Below are 21,991 nucleotides of genomic sequence, written 5' to 3'. Positions count from 1 at the left end.
CCATTTTCTGTATATGTGGTACTGAGGAATCGAACCTAGGGCCTCATGTATACGAGGCAAGCACTCTTGCCACTAGGCCATATTCCCAGTCCCCCAGCGCTCGTTTTTAGTATCTTTATTTATTTATTTTTTGCCAGTCCTGGGCCTTGGACTCAGGGCCTGAACATTGTCCCTGGCTTCTTTTTTGCTCAAGGCTAACACTCTGCCACTTGAGCCACAGCGCCACTTCTGGCCATTTTCCATATATGTGGTACTGGGGAATTGAACCCAGGGCTTCATGTATACGAGGCAAGCTCTCTTGCCACTAGGCCATATTCCCAGCCCAGTATCTTTATTTTTTATGCTGGTACCAGAGCTTGAACTCAGGGCCTGGGCGCTGTCCTTGAGCTCTTTTGGCTTTAGGTGAGCACTTTATCACTTCAGCCACAGCTTCACTTCTAGCTTTTTTTATTTTGGGCAGTTAATTGGAGATAAGAGTCTCATGGAGACTTTTCTATATGGGCTGGCTTTGAACCACTATCCTCAGATCTCAGCCTCTTGAGTAGCTAGGATTACTGGTGTGACCCACTGGCACCTGGCTGTTCCTTAACTTTTTTTTTTTTGCCAGTTCTAGGCCGTGAACTCAGGGCCTGAGCACTGTCCCTGGCTTCTTTTTGCTCAAGGCTAGCACTCTGCCACTTGAGCCACAGCACCACTTCTGGCCATTTTCTGTATATGTGGTGCTGAGGAATCGAACCCAGGGCCTCATGTACACGAGGCAAGCACTCTTGCCACTAGGCCATATTCCCAGCTCCTTCCTTAACTTTTTTGCTCATAGCTAGCGCTCTACCACTTTAGCCACAGCTCCACTTCTGGCTTTTTAGTAGTTAATTGGGAATAAGAATCATGGACTTTTCTGCCCAGGCTGGCTTCACACTGTGATTCTTAGATCTCAGTTTCCTGAGTAGCTAGGAGGCATGAGCCTCACAGTATTATGAAGGGGTCTCTCAGTTTCCTTCTATTACCACAGAATTCCCTGTCCTTCTGCCCTGGCCCCTCCAGTCCAAATGGATCTGTCCAGTTGCCCCCTGGATCTCATACTCCATCACCTATCATTTATTTTCTGTCCTTGTGGCACCCGCTGTCTCCCCCCTGCTGTCTCTTTGTCTTCTATAAATAACTTCAGTTAACACTCCATTCAGACTCCCTTCAAACTGTTCTTGAATTTGCCTAGGTTTTCCTCTAGGTGCTATCCTCTGATGGGGGTGGTGGGGAGGCTGGGGTTCCTCAATGAGGGCACCTGTATCCTTGGCCTGTCCCTTCTGTCCTCTCCTCCATCACCTTGACCCCTTTCCCTCCCATGGCTCCTGCCAAGGTCACTAGTGACCTTGTTCCTTTGTCTTTTCTTCTTTCCCAATTTCTTATACGGCATTTTATATGGAAGCTTCCTCCTCCATCAGTTTCTGGGTCTTCACTTCCAATTTGCCATTTCTTTCCTACTGTTCCTTTCCCCTGCTCTTTCTCCTATCTTTCCTGTCTCCCATCCTTACTATTTATGTTCCCTCCTTCCCCCATCTGCAGGCCATGCCTCTAACACAGCACTAGGATTGCTGGTGGCTTCCTGACTTCTGTTGGGAGCCCTTTCTCTCAAGTCCAAGACTTGCATTTTATTCTGATCCTTCCCCTAGGCAGCTCAAGTGCCAACAGCACTCAGCTCACCACGGCAGCTTCTCTCCAAACCTTCCTGCCACTACAGTCTCTGTCTCTGGGATGGTTTCCTCAACCTACCCAGGGCTCCACAGCCAAACCCTGGGCTCTGTGCTGGCTCTGGAATCCATCGCCCATTTGATGTGAGAGCCTGCTGACAATTCTTCTGCTTACCTGTGGCATCAGCTAATGGGCTCGAACCCCCTGCAGAGCTGGCAGATGAGTATTTACTTTGTGGCTCCCCAGGACCTTCATTAGATTGGTGGAGAACCATATTCATATTCGTTATCAGCGCCAGGGTGAGAGAAAGACAAACTAGAGCACTGGGTGCAAAATTGAAAGTAGTCCTTGTCAGTGCCTCTGTAGGGATTTAAAATTAAATTTAGTGTGTGTGTGTGTGCTCGTGCGCGCACACGTGCATGCACTCCTACTGGGGCTTGAACTCAGGCCTCACACTCTTACTTTGCTTTTTCACTCAAGGCTCTATCTTCCACTTCTGGCTTTTTGCTAGTTAGTTGGAGATAAGAGTCTCACAGACTTTCCTGCCCAGGTTGGCTTTGAACTGTGATCTTCAGATCTCAAAGTCCTGAGTAGCTAGGATTGCAGGCATGAGCCACCAGCACCCGGGCTTTTTTATTTTATACTCTGGGACCACACTTGCCAGACTCATTTTTCATAGCTCTTCATCTTTGCACTATCCATGGCTCCCCTCCCCTCCAAAACCTTTTATGTTTTTTGTTTTGTTGTTGTTGTTGTTGTTGGTGGTGGTGGTAGTGTTTTTGTGCCCCTTCTGGAGCTTAAACTTGGGTTTCTGAACTTTTTTGCTCAAGGCTAGTGCTCTACCACTTGAGCCACAGCTCCACTTCCGGCTTTTTGGTGGTTAATTGGGGATAAGAATCATGGACTTTCCTGCCCAGGCTGGCTTCACACTGGGATTCTTAGATCTCAGTCTCCTGAGTAGCTAGGATTACTGGCATGAGCCTCACAGTATTATTAACAGGACCCAGCTTCATCCCTCTTTTTGATGAACTCACAATGAACAAGTTTGGAACTTTAAGCACATCTGCAAAATGTCTAATTTTTTGTTTTGTGAGACAGTGTAGCCTAGGCTAGCCTACAATTCATTATGTAGCCAGAGCTGGCCCAGAACTTCCAATTCTCCTGTCCCAGTCTCCCGAAGGGGTGCTGAGATACCAGGTGTAAACCAGTATACCAGCAACAACTCTGTACTTTTGTTTTTGTTTTTGTTTTTTTGGCCAGTCCTGGGGCTTGGACTCAGGGCCTGAGCACTGTCCCTGGCTTCTTCCCGCTCAAGGCTAGCACTCTGCCACTTGAGCCACAGCGCCACTTCTGGCCGTTTTCTGTATATGTGGTGCTGGGGAATCGAACCCAGGGCCTCATGTATACAAGGCAAGCACTCTTGCCACTAGGCAATATCCCCAGTCCCTCAACTCTGTACTTTTGTCCTCAGAAGTGGTTACTCACATGTTCTTCCTGAACTCCAGGAGAGATAAACAGGGTATGCACAGTGGCCTGTGGGAATTTCAGAGCCATATTAAAACCTTGCCTGCCACACACAGCCTAGCAAATGACAATTCTAATACTCAAAGATAGCCCGGTTTGTGTTTGTTTTTGAGATAGAGGGTCTCACTATGATGCAAAGCTAGCTACAAATCCCTGGGCTCAAGTGATCTTCCTTCTTCCGCCTCCTGATTAGCTGGGTCTATGGGTAGCCTGACCACATCAGCCACACTTTATTCGAAGTGTGTGCCTTAATCCAGAGGAGGAAAAGGAGACATGAACTAAGAAATTGGCAGATTTTAGGAGGGCCAAGTCCAGTAGAACACAGGAAGTGCTGAACACAGTGCCTGGTTCATTGTTGAGTCTTAGAAGGTGAAGACACTGGTTTATTGAGTGTTCTGCTTCCATACACAGCAATAGTAGAGGCAAGGGAAGGCCTTGAGGTGGGGGAATTCCAGATTTCTTGGCTTCCTTTGTGTTCTGAGCAGGGCTGGAAGAGGGAGCCCAGCCAATATACCTTCCCATTCCACTCCTCACTGGAACATAAAAGATGCTTACCCTCCTTCCTTTCCTGTTCCTCCCTCCCACCCTCCCTGAGCCAAGAAGAAAGGAACAAAGTCAGGAATTGATGCTGCATTTTTTTTTTTTAATTTTGCCTTCTTAAAGCGTGTGCTGAGCATGTGGGAAGGGAGCAGGTCTGGCGATTAAAAAGGCCCAGCGACTTGGGCAGCGGTGGCAGGAGAGGCCAGGAGAGGGTCGGGGGTGGGGGGTGAGACCCTCTGTGCTGGCCAGGGAAGAGCAAAGCCTGCACTGACTTCATAAAATACAAAACGAGGAAAGGAGATGGTCGGAGGAAGATTTGTAAAATACAATATCTTAGGGGATTGGCAATAATAAAAAATAAGGTTCATTATTTACAAACAATTTCTGTTCTTGGTCTCTGTACAGTGGGAGGTGGGATGGGGTGTGTGCATGTGTGTATGTGCATGTGCATGTACGTGTGTGTGTGTGTGTTTGTGTGTATGTGTAGCAGAGGGCTGTGGTGGAGGGAGTTTTCATGGGAGGGGAGTACCAGTGAGTGGTTTATCTGAGGACGGATGGTTGTGGAGGGTGGAGTGGGGGAGGACAGAGTGGTTAGCCCAAGGGAACAGTCCAAATATTGGGAGCATGTAGAGGCCCCAGCCACCATATGGGCTGGGGGAAGGTTGGGGAGAAGCAGAGCCCTTCTCCTGGGGTGGGAAGCCCCAGGGCAGGGGTACAAGCTAGAGTGGGGTTAGTGAGCCAGAGAACGCCTCTTCTGGGTGCCAGGGGGTCCGTCCTGTGTCCTGGGTCTTGGACTGGCCTAGGAGAGTTTGATGGTGGTGTTGGGGCCCAGATCCCTGGAGAGAGAAGAGGAGACAGGATGAGTCTGTTTAGAGCGAGCCTTGTCCTTCTGCAGGGGACCTGCAGATGAGCGGGCCTGGGGCCTGGGAAGTGTGTGGCTGAGCCCAGGGCGGGCTCTGGGCAGGGGAGGGGGGGAACCATGCCCACCTGTCTTGGAACCACTCCTTGGTGTGGGAGAAGTTGGGGCTGGTGCCATTGCCACTGCTGTCCTCTGGCCAGGCCTCGCTCAGGTACTTTGTGGTCTCGTGGGTGCTGTCCGGGTGGTCATGCTGCAGGTGGTCCTGGGGCTGGGGTTCTGCTGGCTCCCCTGGCTTGATCTCCCAGCCTTCTGGGGGCTCCACAGGCAGCAGGGCTCCATGGCCTTCTTCCCAGGAGCCCACCCCATCGTCATAGAACAGGAGGCTTCGGGAGGGCACTGGGGAGGAGACGCAGGGTGAGCCGCAGGTACCCCTCCAGTGTGCCCCCATCCTCAGTCTGGCCACATTCATGGCCCAGGCTTGGACATCTTACAGGTCTGGATCTGAGTCCCAGCTCTATTCCTTTCTGGCTGTGTGACCTCAGGCTAGTCACATACTTTGCTTTGACCTTTCTGAGCCTCAGTTTGCTGATCTGTACAATGGTGATGTTAGAACCAACTCTAGGTAGACGTGGAGGAAGTGATTGAAACTGTGTTTAGTAAAAGTGCTCGGTTCTAGTCCCACCCCTATGGCTTACTTTCTGGGGGACCTGGACTCTCCACATTCTAGGTCCTAGTATGTCCTTCGGAGAATTCAAGGAGAAGATAACCATTTAATCTGGGCACGCAGATATCTGGGCAGGCAGATGTGAGGTGGGGGAATAAGAAGATAAGAATGCTAAGTGCTGATGGCTCACACCTGTAATCCTAGCTGAGCTCTGAGAATTACTGTTTGAAACCAGACTGGGCAGGAAAGTTCATGAGACTTTGTTCTCCAATTATTCACCCTCCGAAAAGTCAGAAGTGGAGCTGTGGCTCAAGTGGTAGAGTACCAAGGCTGAGCAAAAAAGCCAAGGGACAGCACCCAGGTCCCGAGTTCTAGTCCTTGTGCCAGCACGTGCACGCGCGTGCGCACACACACACATACATACACACACAGATAAAAATTTACTGGGCATTTGCCATGTGTGAAGCACTTATATAAAGCCCTTAAATCCACATCAAATTAGTAAAATCTTACAGACATTCAGCAATGAGATTTCTTCTGGGGGATGGAGAGGCAGCACTAGAATTTGAACTCAGGGCCTTGTCATCACTAGGCAGTTGTTTTACCACTTGAGCCATACTGCCAGTTGAGGGTTTTTTTTGTTGTTGTTTGTTTTTGCTCATGGGGCTTGAACTCAGGGCTTGGGTTCTATCCCTGAGTTTTTCTGCTCAAAGCTAGTGCTCTGTCACTTTGAGCCACAGCTCCATTTCCTGCTTTTGAGTTTTTGAGAATAGGAACTCACTTTTATGCCTGGGCTGGCCTGGCAGCCAGTGACCCCCCAGGACCACCTAAAGCATGATCACCCAGATGATTCTCCTATTAATGCTTCCTTCTGTTTATATTTTGTGCAAAGCTGGGATGATAGGTACATGCGACCCTCTGTAGCATTTTGTGGGTTGAGATGAGGTCTTGCTGACGGCCAAGGCTGGTCTCCAACTATGATCCTTCTGATCTCAGCCTCCTGAGCAGCTAAGATTACAGATGTGAGCCACTGTGCCCAGCTGGTAATTCTTTTTTTTGGGGGGGGGGGCAGCCCTGGGCCTTAAACTCAGAGCCTGAGCACTGTCCCTGGTTTCTTTTTTGCTCAAGGCTAGCATTCTGCCACTTGAACCACAGCACCACTTCTGGCCATTTTCTACATTTGTGGTGCTGGGGAATTGAACCCAGGGCTTCATGTATATTAGGCGAGCACTGTTACCACTAGGCCATATTCCCAGCCCCTGGCTGGTAATTTTTTAGCTCTGCTTCCGCAGAGGAGGTAGTCAAAGTTCCAGGATGCAAGATAAGCTGTCCCGTGACAGTCTTTGCAGAAACCCAGGACTTCCCAGCTCTGGGATCCGCTGTGGACTTCTAGCCACCCTCACCATCTTCCATGATGTAAAAGTCTGTCTGAAGAGCCTTCCTGATGTTGTGCAAGGCACTGGCTCCGGAAATCAGCCCGCTGATTTCCAGAGTGGTCTCTTTCCTCAGCCATGCCCACCTCTTGGCCCTGCCAGACACCAGCCTGAGGGGCTGCATCCACTGCAGGCTCCTTCCTGTCCCACTTCCTCTCACTTGCCCTGCCCCTCAGCCCCATCCCCATGGTGGCCACCTCACCTCTCATGGGTCCTTTCGTTTTGGAAGAGCAGCTATGTGGCCTTGCAGCCCACTCCCCAGCCCTCCACAGCCATTCCCCTCTCCTTCAAGGTTACTCAGCTGGGGAGTCGCTTTTACTCCCCACCCCTCTCCCTCCTCCCTCCCCCCTCCCCCCTTTCTCTTCCTCTCTTCTAGGCCCTCAGTGTCTGGCTCATCCTCCCTGCACTATTCCTCCTAGAAACCCCACCCTTTCTTTCTGTCGAACCTCCCATCTGTTTCCTCTTCCTCCTCCTGCTGTCATGTCTCATACATGGTTCTTGGAAATGATGGATAGCCTCGAAGTTCTATAGGTCTTACTGAAGTATCCTCGGCCTATTGTTTGCCACCCTGGCTCTCCCTTTGCCAGAGATGTAATGGAGCTTTACTTTCCTCTTGGACTCCTGTAGAATGGAGGGAGTGTACTCCCTTCGTATGTGCCAGCCTTTCTCATCCCCATCTCGAGTCTTCATAACAATCATGTTTAGGAAGGGCCACCTCTACTTTCCAGAAATTCAAGCTTAGAGAGCTCAAGACGCATGCCCAGGGTTATACAGCAAACGGCAGTGCTGGCTGTGACAATCTAAAGCTCCATGTTCAGAACCACTGGACCTCACAGTCCCCTACGGGGAGGGCAAGTATTGGCACCCCCACCATGACTACCCCTTCTTTGCCAGAGGTCCCCTTCCTGCAGATGCTGGGTAGTGCCTTAGATTTGTGTGTGTGTGTGTGTGTGTGTGTGTGTGTGTGTGTCTGGAGCTTGAACTCAGGGCCGTACCTGCTCTCTTAGCTTTTTTTTTGGCCAGTCCTGGGCCTTGGACTCAGGGCCTGAGCACTGTCCCTGGCTTCTTCCCGCTCAAGGCTAGCACTCCGCCACTTGAGCCACAGCGCCGCTTCTGGCTGTTTTCTGTATATGTGGTGCTGGGGAATCGAACCTAGGGCAGGAACTCTTGCCACTAGGCTATATCCCCAGCCCGTCTCTTAGCTTTTTTGCTCAAGGCTAGCACTCCACCACTTGAGCCATACCTCCACGTCTAGTTTTTTGCTGTCTAACTGACAATAAGAATCTCATGGATTATTCTGCCTGGGCTGGCTTTGAAACTGTGGTCCTCCTGATTAGCTAGGATTATATATGTGAGCCAGCATCTGGCTGCCAGAATCAACCAACCTTCCTTCCTTCCTCCCTCTCCTCCTCTTCCTTCTTTCCTTTCTCCCTCCCTCCCTTCTTCCTTCCTCCCCCCCCCCTCTCATCATAGGGCTTGAATTCAGGGCCTGGGTGCTATCCCTGATCTCTTTGCTCAAGGCTGGTACTCTACTACTTTGAGCCACAGTGCCACATCCGGCTTTCTGGTGGTTAATTGGAGATAAGAGTCTCATGGAACTTTTCTGCCGGAGTTGGCTTTGAACCACAATACTCAGATCTCAGCCTCCTGAGTGGCTAGGATAACAGGAGTGAGCCACTGGTGCTTGGCTCAGAATCTCTCTTAACACAGTGCTTCAGACAGCTACCATTTTACTAGAAATGGTGTTGAGTTGGAACTCATTTGCTGTCCCAGTAGTGAAATACACATGGCACTGAGTTAATGCATATAACTACTACTGTCATCATCATCACCATCATCTGTGTAGGTCAGATCTAGAACATTCCTTTTAGCACATAAGCCCACCTCCTCCCAACTATTTCTGAAGCTCTTGAAGAGGTTGAGCAAGGAACCAGGAGCTAGGTGTTCTAGTCCCAAGTCTACCATTAACATTGAGCAAATCTCAGTCTGTGGATCTCAGCTTTCTCAACACAATAAGGAGATGGGAGAGGATGAGGCCAACTCGGAGCATGGCTTCTGCCCAGAAGCTAGAGGTACTCACTCTGGCTGGCTGTGTAGACACTGTCAGTGGCAATGGGGTCTTCCTTCACAGTCTGTGAGCCGGAGGAGAACTCAGGAAGGCAAGGCACAAGGGAGCCCAACACCAAAACGAAGCACAGAGCTGCCACCTGGGAGTGGACAGACTGGCCATTAGATGTGGGCCAGGGAGGGGCTGCTTGGCTGGCGAGGATCCCCACGGCTCCCCCACAGCAGCTTCTAGAGATGTCTCCCGGCCTCTTGGGAGCAGGTGGAGGCTGTGCAGGGCACCCCAGTGGACCACAGAGGGCGCCAGAGGCAACCCCAGGAAAAAGGGAGAGTGAGGAGGGGAGGTTATCAGCTACTGGGCAGAGGAGTCAGGAAAGGAAGAAGGGGGTTGGGAGATGTGGGGGTTACAGCTAGGTCCTGGGGGTGGGGGACAGAGATCAGGGAGACAGGAGGAACTGAGAGCTGGGGAGTCCCAACTAGGCTCTACCCCTTAGGATTTCAGAGGCCAGCTGTGTTCAGCTAGAAGGGAAGAGGAGAGAAGCAGAGGCCTGAGCCATACTCTGAGTACCCTTTTTGGGTGTCTAGGGATTAGCTCAGGATTCTCCTAGCATTCATTCCAGAAAGAATCATGCCCATCCAGACTTCCCTGGATCTCTCCAAGGGCCTGCAGAAGCAACCTCCCTAGGGAACCTGCCTCTGGCTAGGGTCATTGAAGGCCACCTGCACACCCAGTTTAGTTAATGGTCATCATAAGGGCCTTGTGTTGTACAACAAAGAAAGCTGGAATCTTCGAAGGCTAGGCTACCACAGTCCACCAAAGCTTGGCCTGCCTTCCTAGAAGACCAGCCTGGGAAAGAGCACCTACCATGAGGCAGGTTCCAGTCTGAGTGGCAGCCATCTTGTAGGGTCTGGAGATCTTGCTGGTGACCAGAGTCTGGAGTTTCTGCAGCTGCTGAAGCAGGGTCCTAAGGAGGGTGCAGTGGTCATGGAGGAGGCTCCAACCTAGCAGCTATCTCTGCCTCCTGGGGCTCTTCCTCAGGGTGGGGGTGGAGCCCTGGGATGGCTCTTGACTTAGCCTCTGTGCCAAGTTGCCCATTCATTCGGTCAGGACAGAAAAGGTGGCTTCCTGCTTGGCTGCTCTGTAGTATGGCTGAGGCATCTGCGGCTTGCCTCTCTGGGTGAATAGCTGGGTTACTTTGCAGGAGCTCAGAGGTGCCCTGGGGGTACTCCTGGGCCAAGGATGAGGCAGGATGGGGTGGGGGTGGCTGTCCCCAATTCAGGGAGGGCATGCCTTCTTTTTCAAGCACTACATCAACCACAGCCATGTTGACCTTCCCTCCTTTGCATTCCATAGCACCCTTAGCTGACAAGGGCAAGCCTAGCCCAGTGCCTGGTAATTGGAGCTGTAAATGGTACTTATTGTTTATGTTAATTTTATTGCTGCTATCACAACACCTGTAACCTTTCTTTATTAGCCTGTCAGTCTCCATTGCTAATTGTGGGCTTCCTGAGGGCAAAGACTGGGTCCCACCCAACCTGGAATCCTCAGGGTACCTACAGTTAAAAAAAAAAAAAAAACACACACACAAAAAAATAGTGATCTCTTGCATTTAGCAGGCTGATGCAGTTCCCAGAGTGAACAGCAGGTGGCGAAAGAGCTCCAATGGTTCTATTTGGGGCAAGAGGTAGTCGGGTGAGGCGTGAGGGCTCCTCTCCCCTGCCCAGCTGGAAGTGGCCCAGTCAGAGGAGTGGCTAGATCCCACTGAGAAGCTATGGCACACAGGGAGAAAAGCGTCTGGGCTGTACTTTTACTATATGCTAGGCTGTTTGCTGTGTTTTTTTTTACTGTAATTATTCCCAGAAAAATATGATACCAGACCCCTGAGCTCATGGCTGGGCACTATAAAGAATTTAGAGTGGGGTGCAGGTGGCTCACGCCTGTAATCCTAGCTAGTCAGAAGGCTATGTTCTGAGGATCTTGGTTCAAAGCCAGCCCTGACAGAAAAGTCTGTGAGACTCTTATCTCCAATAAAGCACCAAAGAGCCAGAAGTGGAACTGTGGCTCAGATGATAGAGCACTAGCCCTGAGCAAACAAAGCTCGGGGACCGCACCCAGGCTCTGAGTTCAAGTCCAGGACCAGGAACAAAAAAAAAAAAAAAAGAAGGAATTTAGAATAGAGGTTGGAGGGGGCTGGGAATATGGCTTAGTGGTAGAATGCTCGCCTTGCATGCATAAAACCCTGGGTTTGATTCCTCAACACCACATAAACAGAAAAAGCCGGAAGTGGCGTTGTGGCTCAAGTGACAGAGTGCTAGCGTTGAGCAAAAAGGAAGCCAGGGACAGTGCTCAGGCCCTGAGTCCAAGCCCAAGGACTGGCAAAAAATAAAACAAAAAGAATAGGGAATAGGGACTGGAGGCCTGGCTAATGAGTTGGAGGGCCAAACCCAAGTACCACCAGGAAAAAGAATTTTTAAAAAATGGAATAATTATTTCTTTTTAAAAAGGGAAGAGAAATGAATACGAATTTAGCAGTCTAAAAGCTCCAACATTGTGCTCTTTAACTGCATCATTTCAGAATTGAACCTATGAATAAAGCTTCCTATGAATAAAGCTGCTTCTTCTTCTTCTTCTTCTTCTTCTTCTTCTTCTTCTTCTTCTTCTTCTTCTTCTTCTTTGTTTCTTTGCCAGTCCTGGGTCTTAAACTCAGGACCTGAGCACTGTTCTGGCTTCTTTTTTGCTCCAGGCTAGCACTCTGCCACTTGAGCCACAGCGCCACTTCTGGCCATTTTCTATATAATGTGGTGCTGAGGAATTGAACCCAGGGCTTCATGTATACAAGGCAAGCACTCTACCACTAGGCCATATTCCCAGCCCTGAATAAAGCTTCTAACAACTCCCACTGACCAAAAGAAAAAAAAAATGGAGCCCAGTGGTCTCACAACCTCCCTGAAGCCACAAAAATGGCAGAACAGGGCAAGACCCTAGAGCTGTGATTTGTTGCTACATGCCATACTAGTGTCTCATTTAAAATTCTTTCTTCTTTTTTTTCATTCATTTATTCACTCATCCATTCATTTAGGTCATGGAGCTTGAACTCTGGGCCTGGGTGCTGTCCCTGAGCTCTTCAGCTCAAGGCTAGCACTGTACCACTCTGAGCCACAGTGCCACTTCCAGTTTTCTGATGGTTCATTGGAGATAAGAGTCTCATGGACTTTCCTGCTGGGGCTGGCTTTGAACCGGGATCCTCAAATCTCAGCCTCCTGAATATCTAGGATTACACGTGTGAGCCACCAGTGCCCGGCCATTCTTTCTTCTTTCTTTTCACTTTCTTCATTCTCTCCCTCCTTCCTTCCTTCCTTCTTTCCTTTCATTTTTGTTTTGAGACAGAGACAGGGTCACTCTGGCCCTGGATGTCCTAGAACTCATGATCCTCCTGCTTCTCTGGTCAATCGACACAATCTAACACTAACTTTCTCAAACTTAACTGTATGCAACCCATTCAAGGTTCTTGTTCAAATGCATCAATTAATCCAGCAAGGCTGGAGAGAGTCGTGAAATTCTGCATTTCTTAGGAGTTTCCAGACAGAACTGATGGGGGCTGGGGGGGGGGGAGGCAGGGAGTAGCTTTGAGGAGCTATGAATGGCTCCTGCTCATAATCCCAGCTACTCAAAAGGCTGAGATCTGAGAATCTCAGCTCAAAGCCAGCCTGGGCAGACAAACGTGAGAGACTGTTATCTCCAGTTAACCAGAAAACTTAAAAGTTGGACTGGAGGTGTGGTGGTAGTATACTAGCCAAGAGAAAAAAAGCTAAGCAAGAGCTTGAGACCCTGAGTTCAAGCCACGACACTGTCACATACCCACAGATGACACACACACAGACACATACATACAAATATACACACAGATATTTTACACTTTAGGAAGCAGTGGTTTACCTGCAGACTTATTAAAACAGATTGTTGGACTCTGCCCCTGGGGTTTCTCAATAGACCCTGCTCAGGGCCTGAGAACAAACATTTCTAACAAGTTCCTAGGGGATGCTGATATGTGTTTGTGTATGTGTGTGTGTCCACCTTTGCGGTACGTCTGGTCTAGATCACCTCACCTAAGCATCTTACCAGCCCCCTTGGGTGTGTAGAGTTTTGGGCAGGTGATGAAGGCTGGAAGGCAGAGAGGGAACAGAACATAGGAGGCCCCAGGCTACAGGGTTTGTTTTGGGGTCTGCTGAACTTTTCTCCTGCCTCCAGCCTCCTAAAGCTGGGCAGTTGCCAGAGGGCAGGCTACAGTAAGTCAGGGTACAAGGGGGACACTGCTACCTACCTGTTGGCATTCTCCAATGTCTCCACCTTCTTCCACAGCTCGTTGTTTTCTGATGTAAATGTCTCCACCCTAGAGAGGCCAAACAGGCACAGGGTCAGCGTTCAGTGTGGTTCCTTGGCCCCCCCATGAATCACGACTCTACACCCTTTACCCCCTATTCCCTGTGTCTGGTGCCCCATGAGAGAGGACTAGGGGAGCAGGCCCAGGCCCCAACCTTTCCAGGACCCTTACTTCTTTTCTAGACACTCCACGTACTCTTTCTTCTTACGCCGGCTTTCCTGGGCAGAGATCTAGATGGGAAGGTCCAAAATGGGGGTTATTATTGCTACACATCCACTTCCTGCTCCCCTCCAATTTCAGCCCCACCCCGCCCCCACCCCCAGCCCATCAGGAAGTCCTATAAAGCCCCAGGGTAGGGCAGGGATGTCTTAGGCTTTACCTTGTTCTTGATTTTCCTCCGGACTCTCTTCAAGGCCTTCTCCTCTGCTTTGGTGAGGGGGAGTTTGGTGGGGATGGGGTAGCCCTCTGCGATCAGGGTCCGTTTCTCTTCCTCAGTCAGGAGCAGGGGCCCCGATGTCCCCTGCAATTTCTGTAGGAAGCGGGAACCAAACAGTCCTGGGTTCCGATTTGAGCTGGGTCCTGTACTATTTGTGCACTGTCGTTCCCTGAGCCTTACTTAGTTTCTTCCTCTGTGAGTAGGGGGAGGGCATGTGTGTGTGTGTGCACTGGAGTTGAACCTGGCAGCACAGTAGTAAGTGCTAAAATGGGGCTGGAATCCAGGGATCCAGGGAGAGCTCCCTGGATGCTGTCCCAGAACTCTCAAAGCTCACTTCTCCAAGGCCCCCTAAACAGTACCTTTCTACACCCCATCCCCAAGGCTCAGGGCCTGTGCTTTGTTGTCCCCCAACTGTAAGCCTTGGAAGCAGCCTGAGTCACCCCTCTAAAGCCCAGGAGTGTCAAGTTCTAGTCCGGGTGTGTGTGTGTGTGGGGGGGGGGAGTGAGGATCACACTTGGAGCTCCCCAACAGTCCCCACCCATCAGTGCACTAGTTGCATTTCCTCAACAGTTCCTGTTTTGGATCCGCCCACCCCAGCTCCTTACATGAGGGGCAGTGAGGAGAGGGGAGGTGGAGATGGCCGTGGAGGAGCGGGCCAAGGGCCGGACAGGGCTGGAGGGGGGCAGAGAGCGGGGACTCTGGGAGCCATCGCTGTCACTGCCGTGGCTGCTGGGGGGCGTCGGAGGCATCTGTACCAGGTCTTCTGGGAAGAGAAGGGGACAGGTTACAGTAGGGCTGTGTCCCAGCCCTAACATGGTGACGCGGGCAATTTCAACCAGTGCCCAGGCTCCTAACACTGCCAGGGGCCTGTGGGGTGGGGGTGGGGCGGCCACCGTAGACACAGGATTGCTCTGCTCCTAGAGCAGAGGTCCAGTGCTCCATGGTCCAGTCCTTCGTGCAGGCACCACAAGCTGCTTCTCCCTCACCTCTAGCTTCACAGGATTTGGGGTTTTTACACCCCAGCTATGCAAGCACTGATGGCAACTTCAGTTTTTTTTTTTTTTTTTTTTTGTACTTGTACTGGGGCTTGAACTCAGGAATTAGGTGCAATTCTTTACCTTTTTCACTCTAGGCTCATGCACTGTCACTTGAGCCATGCCTCTCTACTTGTGGCTTTTTCCCCCCTGGTTCATTGGAGATAAGAATCTCATACAGTTTTGTCTATCTGAGCTGGTTTTGAACCACAATCTTTGGATCTCAGCCTCTTGAGCAACTGAGATGATAGGCAAGTGCCACGGACACCGAAATGAAGTTGGGGTCTTAAAGCAGATCCACGGGGCTCAGGCTGAGCAAGCAGTAGTCTCTCTTTTCCTTCCACCTTGAAACATGGAGCTGTATTTGGGGTTTCCATATCCCATGTTAGGAGAAAGCAGGTGCTGGGGTTTCAGCAAAGCAGGAGGGAGGGACACCGACTCTCACCATGGCCTTGGCAGGAAGATTGCCACTCTGCAGGTGCATGGAAGAGAGGCCTGGAGTCCAGGCTCAACTATGGACCAGGAGCTCAGGTGTTGGGAGGGACACTGGATTGGAAAGATTCCCTTATTGTTTCTCTTTCTGGCCAACTCCAAATAACTCTCGTGTCTCTTTCTCTTGTCTGGTCGGTCAATGAGCTCACAAGACTACCTCTGGGTTGCTGCTGTGTAATTGGTATGTGCCTATGATGACCCTGGGAACTCTTTAGTCTGCCTGCATACCCATGTCTTTCTGTTTTCTTAGTGCCTGGACTAGATAATGCTGTCCAGTAGGCTCTAGTTGGATGATGGATAGGTAATTAGATGGGTGGATCGAAGAATGGATAGATGGATGATTTGGATGGATAATGGATGGGTGGATGAGTGGGTCAATGATGGATGGATAGTTGTTTGGATGGCTGAACAGTGGATGATGGATGGATAATGGATGACTAGCAAGTGGGCATCAGCTAATGAATGGACATCAGGAGGGTGAGAGGATGTGGAGACAGTAATGGTAGTCACAGATGAAGTAAGGGGGCACTGGAAAGAGAAGAGGGAGTATGAATGGATGGAGAGTAGGTTGGGGAGGATAGCTGGCACAGAAGTCAGGACTCTGAGGGACCCTGGTGGGCTGGACCAAGCCTGGAGGGGAAAAGAGCCCTGAACACACTCACCTGGTGTCACTTTAAGGAACTGGTTCACCTCCTGGGGCTCTGCTTTGATCACTGGCAGTTGAGTCATGTCTCCTGGAGCCTGGAAAAGAGACAGCTTCAGCTCCATCAGCTGCCCCTGGGGTGATCCTCTCTCTACCCTTCAGTCTACCTCCCTTCCGGAGGCTGGTGTTCTGCCTTACAGTCAGGGAAGTGACTGGGCTTGGAGGTGCCAGGTGCAGCCCAGAGGGAAGAGAGGGCAGGCCTCATGCTTGGAGAAGCCAAGCTCTAGTTAAAAGGGGAAAATGCGATCAAGTTGTACAGTTCCCAACTTCAGCTCAGAGGAGGAAGCTTTCTGTGGCCTCTTAGGCCAGGCCTCCAGGTGGAGGCTGACCCTGGGCTAATGGTGAAGGTCACTTCAGTGTGGATTTGTGGGTGCCATGAGGATCGAGGTACTGTCTGGCACACAGTAGCTGACCAATGATTGGAAACAATAGATAAAAGGAGGAAATGATTGGCTGAGGGCTCTGAGAAAGACCTTGAGAAGCTAGGTTTGAGATAAGTCTTGGTCTAGAATCCAGGCAGAGAAGTTGAGGCAAGGAGATGGCTTAGTGGGTTTTAAGCAAGGGGCTGATGGCATCAGATTTACTTTTTGGGTGGGGACAGTACTCGGGATGGAGTTTGAGGCCTCTCCCTTGCTAGGCAAGTGCTCTAGGGCATGAGCCACATCTTGCTGTCTTTTGTTTCCAGTTTGTTTTCCAGAGGGTGTGTGCGTGTGCATGTGCATGTGCGTGTGCGTGTGCGTGTGTGTGTGTGTGTGTGTGTGTGTGTGTGTGAAGCCTTGAACTCAGTGCCCAGGATCTGTCCCTGAGCTTTGATGTTCAAGGCTGGTGCTCTACCACTTGAGCCACTTCTGGTTTTTTGTAACGTCACTTTTGTATTTACATATTGTTTTATTTCTTCCTTTCTTAGAATACTGAAGCTTTGAGAAAAGGAAATGGCCGGGGCTAGCTCCATCTCTGAGATCCAATGCCCAGTTCTGCCTGGTGCCGTCTTTCTCTTATTCAGGAGAAGCCAGCTCACTCTGAGGGCACTGCAGTTTGTATCCATGGGAGGAAGGCAAAGGGCAGCCAGCAGGGAGGCAGAGGCCTGGCCCTTCTGACCCTCAGCCCTGAGGCTGGCATGGTTTCCTGATCACAGAGCTGCGCAGTCCCCTGGGCCCTCCTCCCTCAGTCCCTACCAGAGTCCCAGCCTCACCTGGTGGGGGATGGGCAGCCTGGACAAGGGGCTGAGGCCCAGCAGCGGGGTGGTGGTCATGGCGGCCGCAGCCATCGCTGAGGAGGCGGCCAGAGGGTCCACAGGCAGCTCTGGGTTCTGCTCCTGTTTCACCATGATTGCCAGCTTGTGTCCCAGTGCCCAAGCACCGTGCTCCATGTCTGTGGAAAAAGGCAGTACACAGGTCAGGCCCCCTTTCGCTTTCTGGCAGCTGCTTAGAATGGGATTATGGAGAGGTGCTAGGGGACAACGGAGGTAGACAGGAGAGATGCCTGACAAGAAGCAGACATTCAACAAATGGCTTCCAGTGTTAAGGTAGTTATCGTTATCCTACAGGCATCTGCTGGGCACTGTCCCAGCAAGAGTCGCAAGCTTGGAAGGGAACATGCAGGGATGTGGGGGATGGAGTTAGAGAGGCCAGGGGAACAGCTGTGGTGGGGTACACCTGTAAGCCCAGCACTCCAGAGGCTAAGGTGGGAGGGTGGCACAATTGAGGCCAGCTTGGGCTATACAGAAAACACTGTCTTTAAAAAATAAAACATAGAACTGGGAATGTGGTGTAGTGGTAGAGTGCTTGCCTTGCATGCATGAGGCCCTGGGTTTGATTCCTCAGAACCACATATATAGAAAACAGCCAGAAGTACATAAATACAAAAGACAAGTAAAATTATTTAAAAAAATAAATTAAAAAACTAGGGAGAGAGAGGCTGGAAGGTAGCCAGGTGGTATGGCCTTTGGACCTGGCCTGGAGCTGTGACTTTATCCAAAGGTAATGATGGGATTTCTTTTTAAGTAAGTGACTGGAGATAAGTAAGAGTGTCATGGAAGCCAGCACTGGTGACTCATGCCTGTAATCCTAATTACTCAGGAGGCTGAGATCTGAGGATGGTGGTTCAAAGTCAGAAAAGGCAGGGGCTGGGAATAAGGCGTAGTGGCAAGAGTGAAGCCCTAGGTTCGATTCCTCAGCACCACATATATAGAAAACGGCCAGAAATGGTGCTGTGGCTCAAGTGGCAGAGTGCTAGCCTTGAGCAAAAAAGAAGCCAGGGACAGTGCTCAGGCCCTGAGTCCAAGCCCTAGGACTAGAAAAAAAAAAAAAAAAAAAAAAGAGAAAGAAAGAAAGAAAAAATAAATAAAAATAAAAATAAAAGGCAGGAAAGTCCGTGAGATACTTATTTCCAATTATCCACCAGAAAACCGAAAGTGGGCCTGTGCCTCAAGTGGTAGAGCGCTAGCCTTGAGCTGAGGAGCTCAGAGACAGTTCAAACCCTGTTTCCCATGGAAAAAAAACAAGAGTCTCATGGACTTCCTTGCCCCGACTGCTTTTGAATCCCAATTCTCAGATCTTAGCCTCCCGAGTAGCTAAGTGCCCAGCTCCACTGACGGAATGTGAACATGCACAAACTTGGAAGTTTAAAAAAAATTACTCTGTTTTTTAAAAAGATTACTCTGTCTCTGAAGGAGAAGACCTGCCCCCAGAGGCTGTTAAAATAAATGGTCCAGGCAGGAGAGGATGAGGCTCTGAACAAAGGCAGACAGCAGGGATGGAGAGGAGAAACTTAGTAGAGCCCAACTTAGGACAGATCCACAGGCTGTGGTGCCCTGGGAGGCACGTGTAGGATGGGAGGGGAGGGGGTGACGTTCAGGGGTCCCCAGGACAGAGTCCACTCCTACCAGAGGACCCGGTGGCTCCTTGGGCCTGCTGGCACCATCCTCTGTGGATGCCCAAAGCCTTCCACTCCACCCCCTGCCCACGGTGGCCCTTGATGCCTGGATGCTGAGAAGCCGCAGTGAGTGGCGGCTGGAGAGGTCTGGAGTATTGGGGAGGTCTGGAGGAGGCTCTGGGGTTCCCGGGGCAGACAGAGGGGGTTGGTGGCTCCTCTGAGCCCACCTCAGAGGCCAGGCCCCACCCTACTGGAAAAGCCTGAGTGCCAAGGGCTAGAGGCCACCCTCAGCTCCCAGAATGCCCACAATCTTCCCAAATTATAGGGCCAGCCTGCTGGCCTCCGGGAAGCTGCTCCTGTGAAGGACCACAGACAAATTGCTTTAAAAATAGAACTGCGGCTGGGCGCCAGTGGCTCACGCCCATAATCCTAGCTACTCAGAAGGTGGAGATCTGAGGATCGTAGTTGGAAGCCAGCCCAGGCAGAAAACTCTCTGTGAGATGCTTATCTCTAATGAAGTACTCAAAAAAGCCAGAAGTAGTGCTATGGCTCAAGTGGTAGAGCGCTAGCCTTGAGCACAAAGAGGCTCAGGGACAGCACCCAGGCCCTGAGTTCAAGCCCTAGGACCTGCAAAAAGATAAAGCACTGGGGTGGCTAAGGAGTTTCTGGACCAGCTTAGTGTAGTGGATGGAGAGCCTTACAGAGGAGGGATGCACCCCACAACCCTTGCCCTTCCCCAGCTCAGGGCCTGAAGATTTAGAAGCTTTGCTGAGGCCAGTGCTCAGTAGGCAGCTGGGACCTTGGCAGCCACAAGCCCTGGGGATACATTTAAAAAAATCCTTATGGTAGGGGTGAAGAAGCCAGTCTCATTCTGAGCAAGTTCTTGGCCCCTCAAGGGTAACTCAGACCTCCTGCACATAGTATATCTAAGACCCTGAGGCTCCCTTAGTGGCCAACCCCACTGTTTCCCCCATTTAACAGAAGAAATAATTAAGAAACTCACTCAAAGCCTGGTGGTGGTGGCTCATGCCTATAATCTTAGCTGCTTAGGAGGCTGAGATCTGAAGATCTTGGTTTGAAGTGGGCAGGAAAGTTCTTGAGACTCATTTCCAATTAAAAAGTCAGAAGTGGAGCTGTGGCTCAAGTGGTATAAAGTACTAACTTTGAGGGGGAAAAAACTCCAGATAGTATCCAGGTCCTGAGTTCAAGCTCCAGGAACAGCACGCGCGCACACACATACACAGACACACAGATATAAATGCCTGCACACACGAACACATGCATCTGCACACACACAGAATTTCTCTCTTTCTCTCTCTCTTTTTGTTGTTTGCCAGTCCTAGGCACTGTCCTTGAGCCCTGAGCTTCTTTTGCTCAAGGCTAGCACTCTACCACTTGAGCCACTTCCAGCATTTCCTGTTTATATGATGCTGAGGAATCGAACCCAAGGCTTCATGCATGCTAGGCAAGCACTCTATCACTAAGCTACATTCCCAGGTTCCACCCCCCCCTCCCCAGAATTTCTTGGAAATCTGACTCCACAGGGCTAAGCTTTATTTATTTATTTATTTTTTGCATTTTTTGAGGCAGAGTCTCCCACTGGGTGCAGGTGGCTCAGGCCTTTCTTTAATCCTAGCTACTCAGGAAGTTGAGATCTAAGGATCATGGTTCAAAGCCAGTCAGGGCAGCAAAGTCCATGAGACTTTTATCTCCAATTAACTACTCAGAAAAAGCTGGAGTGGCACTGTGGCTTAAGTGGTAGAGCATTAGCCTTGAACACAAAGAGGCTCAGGGACAGTGCCCAGGCCCTGAGTTCAAGTCCCATGACTGACAAAACAAAAACAAAACACAGGACAGGGTCTGTGTATCCCAGGCTGACCTGGAACTTGCAATCCTGCCTCAGCTTCCAGAAAGCTGAGACTAGTGTCCCACCACACTTAGCCAATTGATGACTTGCATCTCCAATAGGCTTCCTGCTAAGAATCACACTTTGTGAATGACTTAAAAAAAAATACACAAAAACCTGAGTTAGCAAAAAACTGCTTTTGAGAAGTGGTCCAGGAATCTAAAAGGAAGGGAGCTGGGCCACCCTGAGGGGGTTATGGATGGCTTCTCTTGGGAGTCTGAGGCTACATGCAGGTGTTCCCTCTTTTCCCTTAGAAGTGTCCATCCTCCTGGGTCTTCTGGGCCCTCTTCCCCTAGGCTTGTCCTGCCCCTGGGCCCTTGCACTGACCTTGGGTGGTGTCCTCCATCTTAATGGGCACCAGGGGGCTCTGAGGCGCAGAGTCCCCGCTCAGGGAGTAGCTGTGCTCCGCCTGGATGCCCGGTGTGGGTGAGTCCAGTTCCATGTCCAGCAGCGGGCTCTTCTCATCCAGCACAGGGTCATCAAAGAAACTGCTGAACAAGTCGTTGGAGAAGTCCTCCATGTTTTCCACAAAGTGGTCCAGGTGCTCCGGAAAGTGCTGGGATGGGGAGGAATGGAGGAGAAGGGTTCAGTGTGGTCACCCCTCATTCCTGTTTCCACACCCTTCACATCTCATCATCAACTGGGGGAAAGCCAAGGAAGAGATGACATTCTCTCATCACCTGACTTATGAAATGGAGCAACAGCTTAATAATAACAATAAAATTATATTTTTTAAATGAAAATAATAATGCATGCTCACTACACATCTATCTCTTCATCCACATCAGCTCTGGTAATTTGTCCTTCCTTCCTTCCTTCCTTCCTTCCTTCCTTCCTTCCTTCCTTCCTTCCTTCCTTCCTTCCCTCCCTCCCTCCCTCTCTCCTTCCTTCGTGTGTGTGTGTGCGCGCGCGCGCGCGCGCGCCAGAACTAGGGCTTGAACTCAGCTTTTCCCTTAGCTTTTTTGTTTTTTTCCCTCTCAAAGCTGTCACTCTACCACTTGAGCTACAGCTTCACTTGTGGCTTTTTGCTGATTGGATGGAGATAAGAGTCTTACAGACTTTCCTGTCCAGACTGGCTTCATTCCGCAATCATTAGATTTCAGCCTCCTGAGTAGTTAGGATTACAGGCATGAGCCACTGGCCCTCAGCTTGATTTTATTTATTTATTTTTAAGGGAAAGGATGTCTGTGAAGCCCATACCATAGTCCTGGCTGCTTTGAACTTGTGATCTTCCGATCTCAGCCTTCCAAGTTCTGGCATGATGGATGTGCACCACCACACCTGGCCCTAAGACATTCTTTATGCCAAACACTTAGGCTCTGGAGCTGGCTGCCGAGGTTCAAATCCTGGCTTACATACTTCCAGTATGACTCAGGGCTCTGCAGACTGCGGGT

The 21,991-nt window shown here is 50.5% G+C and overlaps 1 protein-coding gene across 2 annotated transcripts in view; it reads right to left on the bottom strand.

Moving 5' to 3' along the window:
- Nucleotides 1-3,832: 3,832 nt before the first annotated feature.
- Creb3l1 (cAMP responsive element binding protein 3 like 1) overlaps nt 3,833-21,991 on the bottom strand; it is a 38,871-nt gene continuing 20,712 nt past the window's right edge. The window contains exons 2-12 of one of the 2 annotated variants that reach the window (XM_048360886.1): nt 20,925-21,153; nt 17,010-17,188; nt 15,777-15,855; nt 14,194-14,351; nt 13,532-13,681; nt 13,324-13,382; nt 13,093-13,161; nt 9,636-9,735; nt 8,787-8,913; nt 4,738-5,005; nt 3,833-4,586 (exon numbers count right to left, since the gene is read on the bottom strand). In XM_048360886.1, the coding sequence (XP_048216843.1) occupies nt 4,550-4,586; nt 4,738-5,005; nt 8,787-8,913; nt 9,636-9,735; nt 13,093-13,161; nt 13,324-13,382; nt 13,532-13,681; nt 14,194-14,351; nt 15,777-15,855; nt 17,010-17,188; nt 20,925-21,153 (1,455 nt within the window). In that variant the 3' untranslated portion in view covers nt 3,833-4,549. The remainder of the gene's footprint in view (nt 4,587-4,737; nt 5,006-8,786; nt 8,914-9,635; nt 9,736-13,092; nt 13,162-13,323; nt 13,383-13,531; nt 13,682-14,193; nt 14,352-15,776; nt 15,856-17,009; nt 17,189-20,924; nt 21,154-21,991) is intronic. The other variant, XM_048360887.1, reaches the window with a different exon arrangement.

This window comes from Perognathus longimembris, chromosome 13 (genome assembly GCF_023159225.1).
Source record: "Perognathus longimembris pacificus isolate PPM17 chromosome 13, ASM2315922v1, whole genome shotgun sequence".
Classification (NCBI taxonomy): domain Eukaryota; kingdom Metazoa; phylum Chordata; class Mammalia; order Rodentia; family Heteromyidae; genus Perognathus; species Perognathus longimembris.
This window is presented reverse-complemented; position numbering and strand designations above follow the sequence as displayed.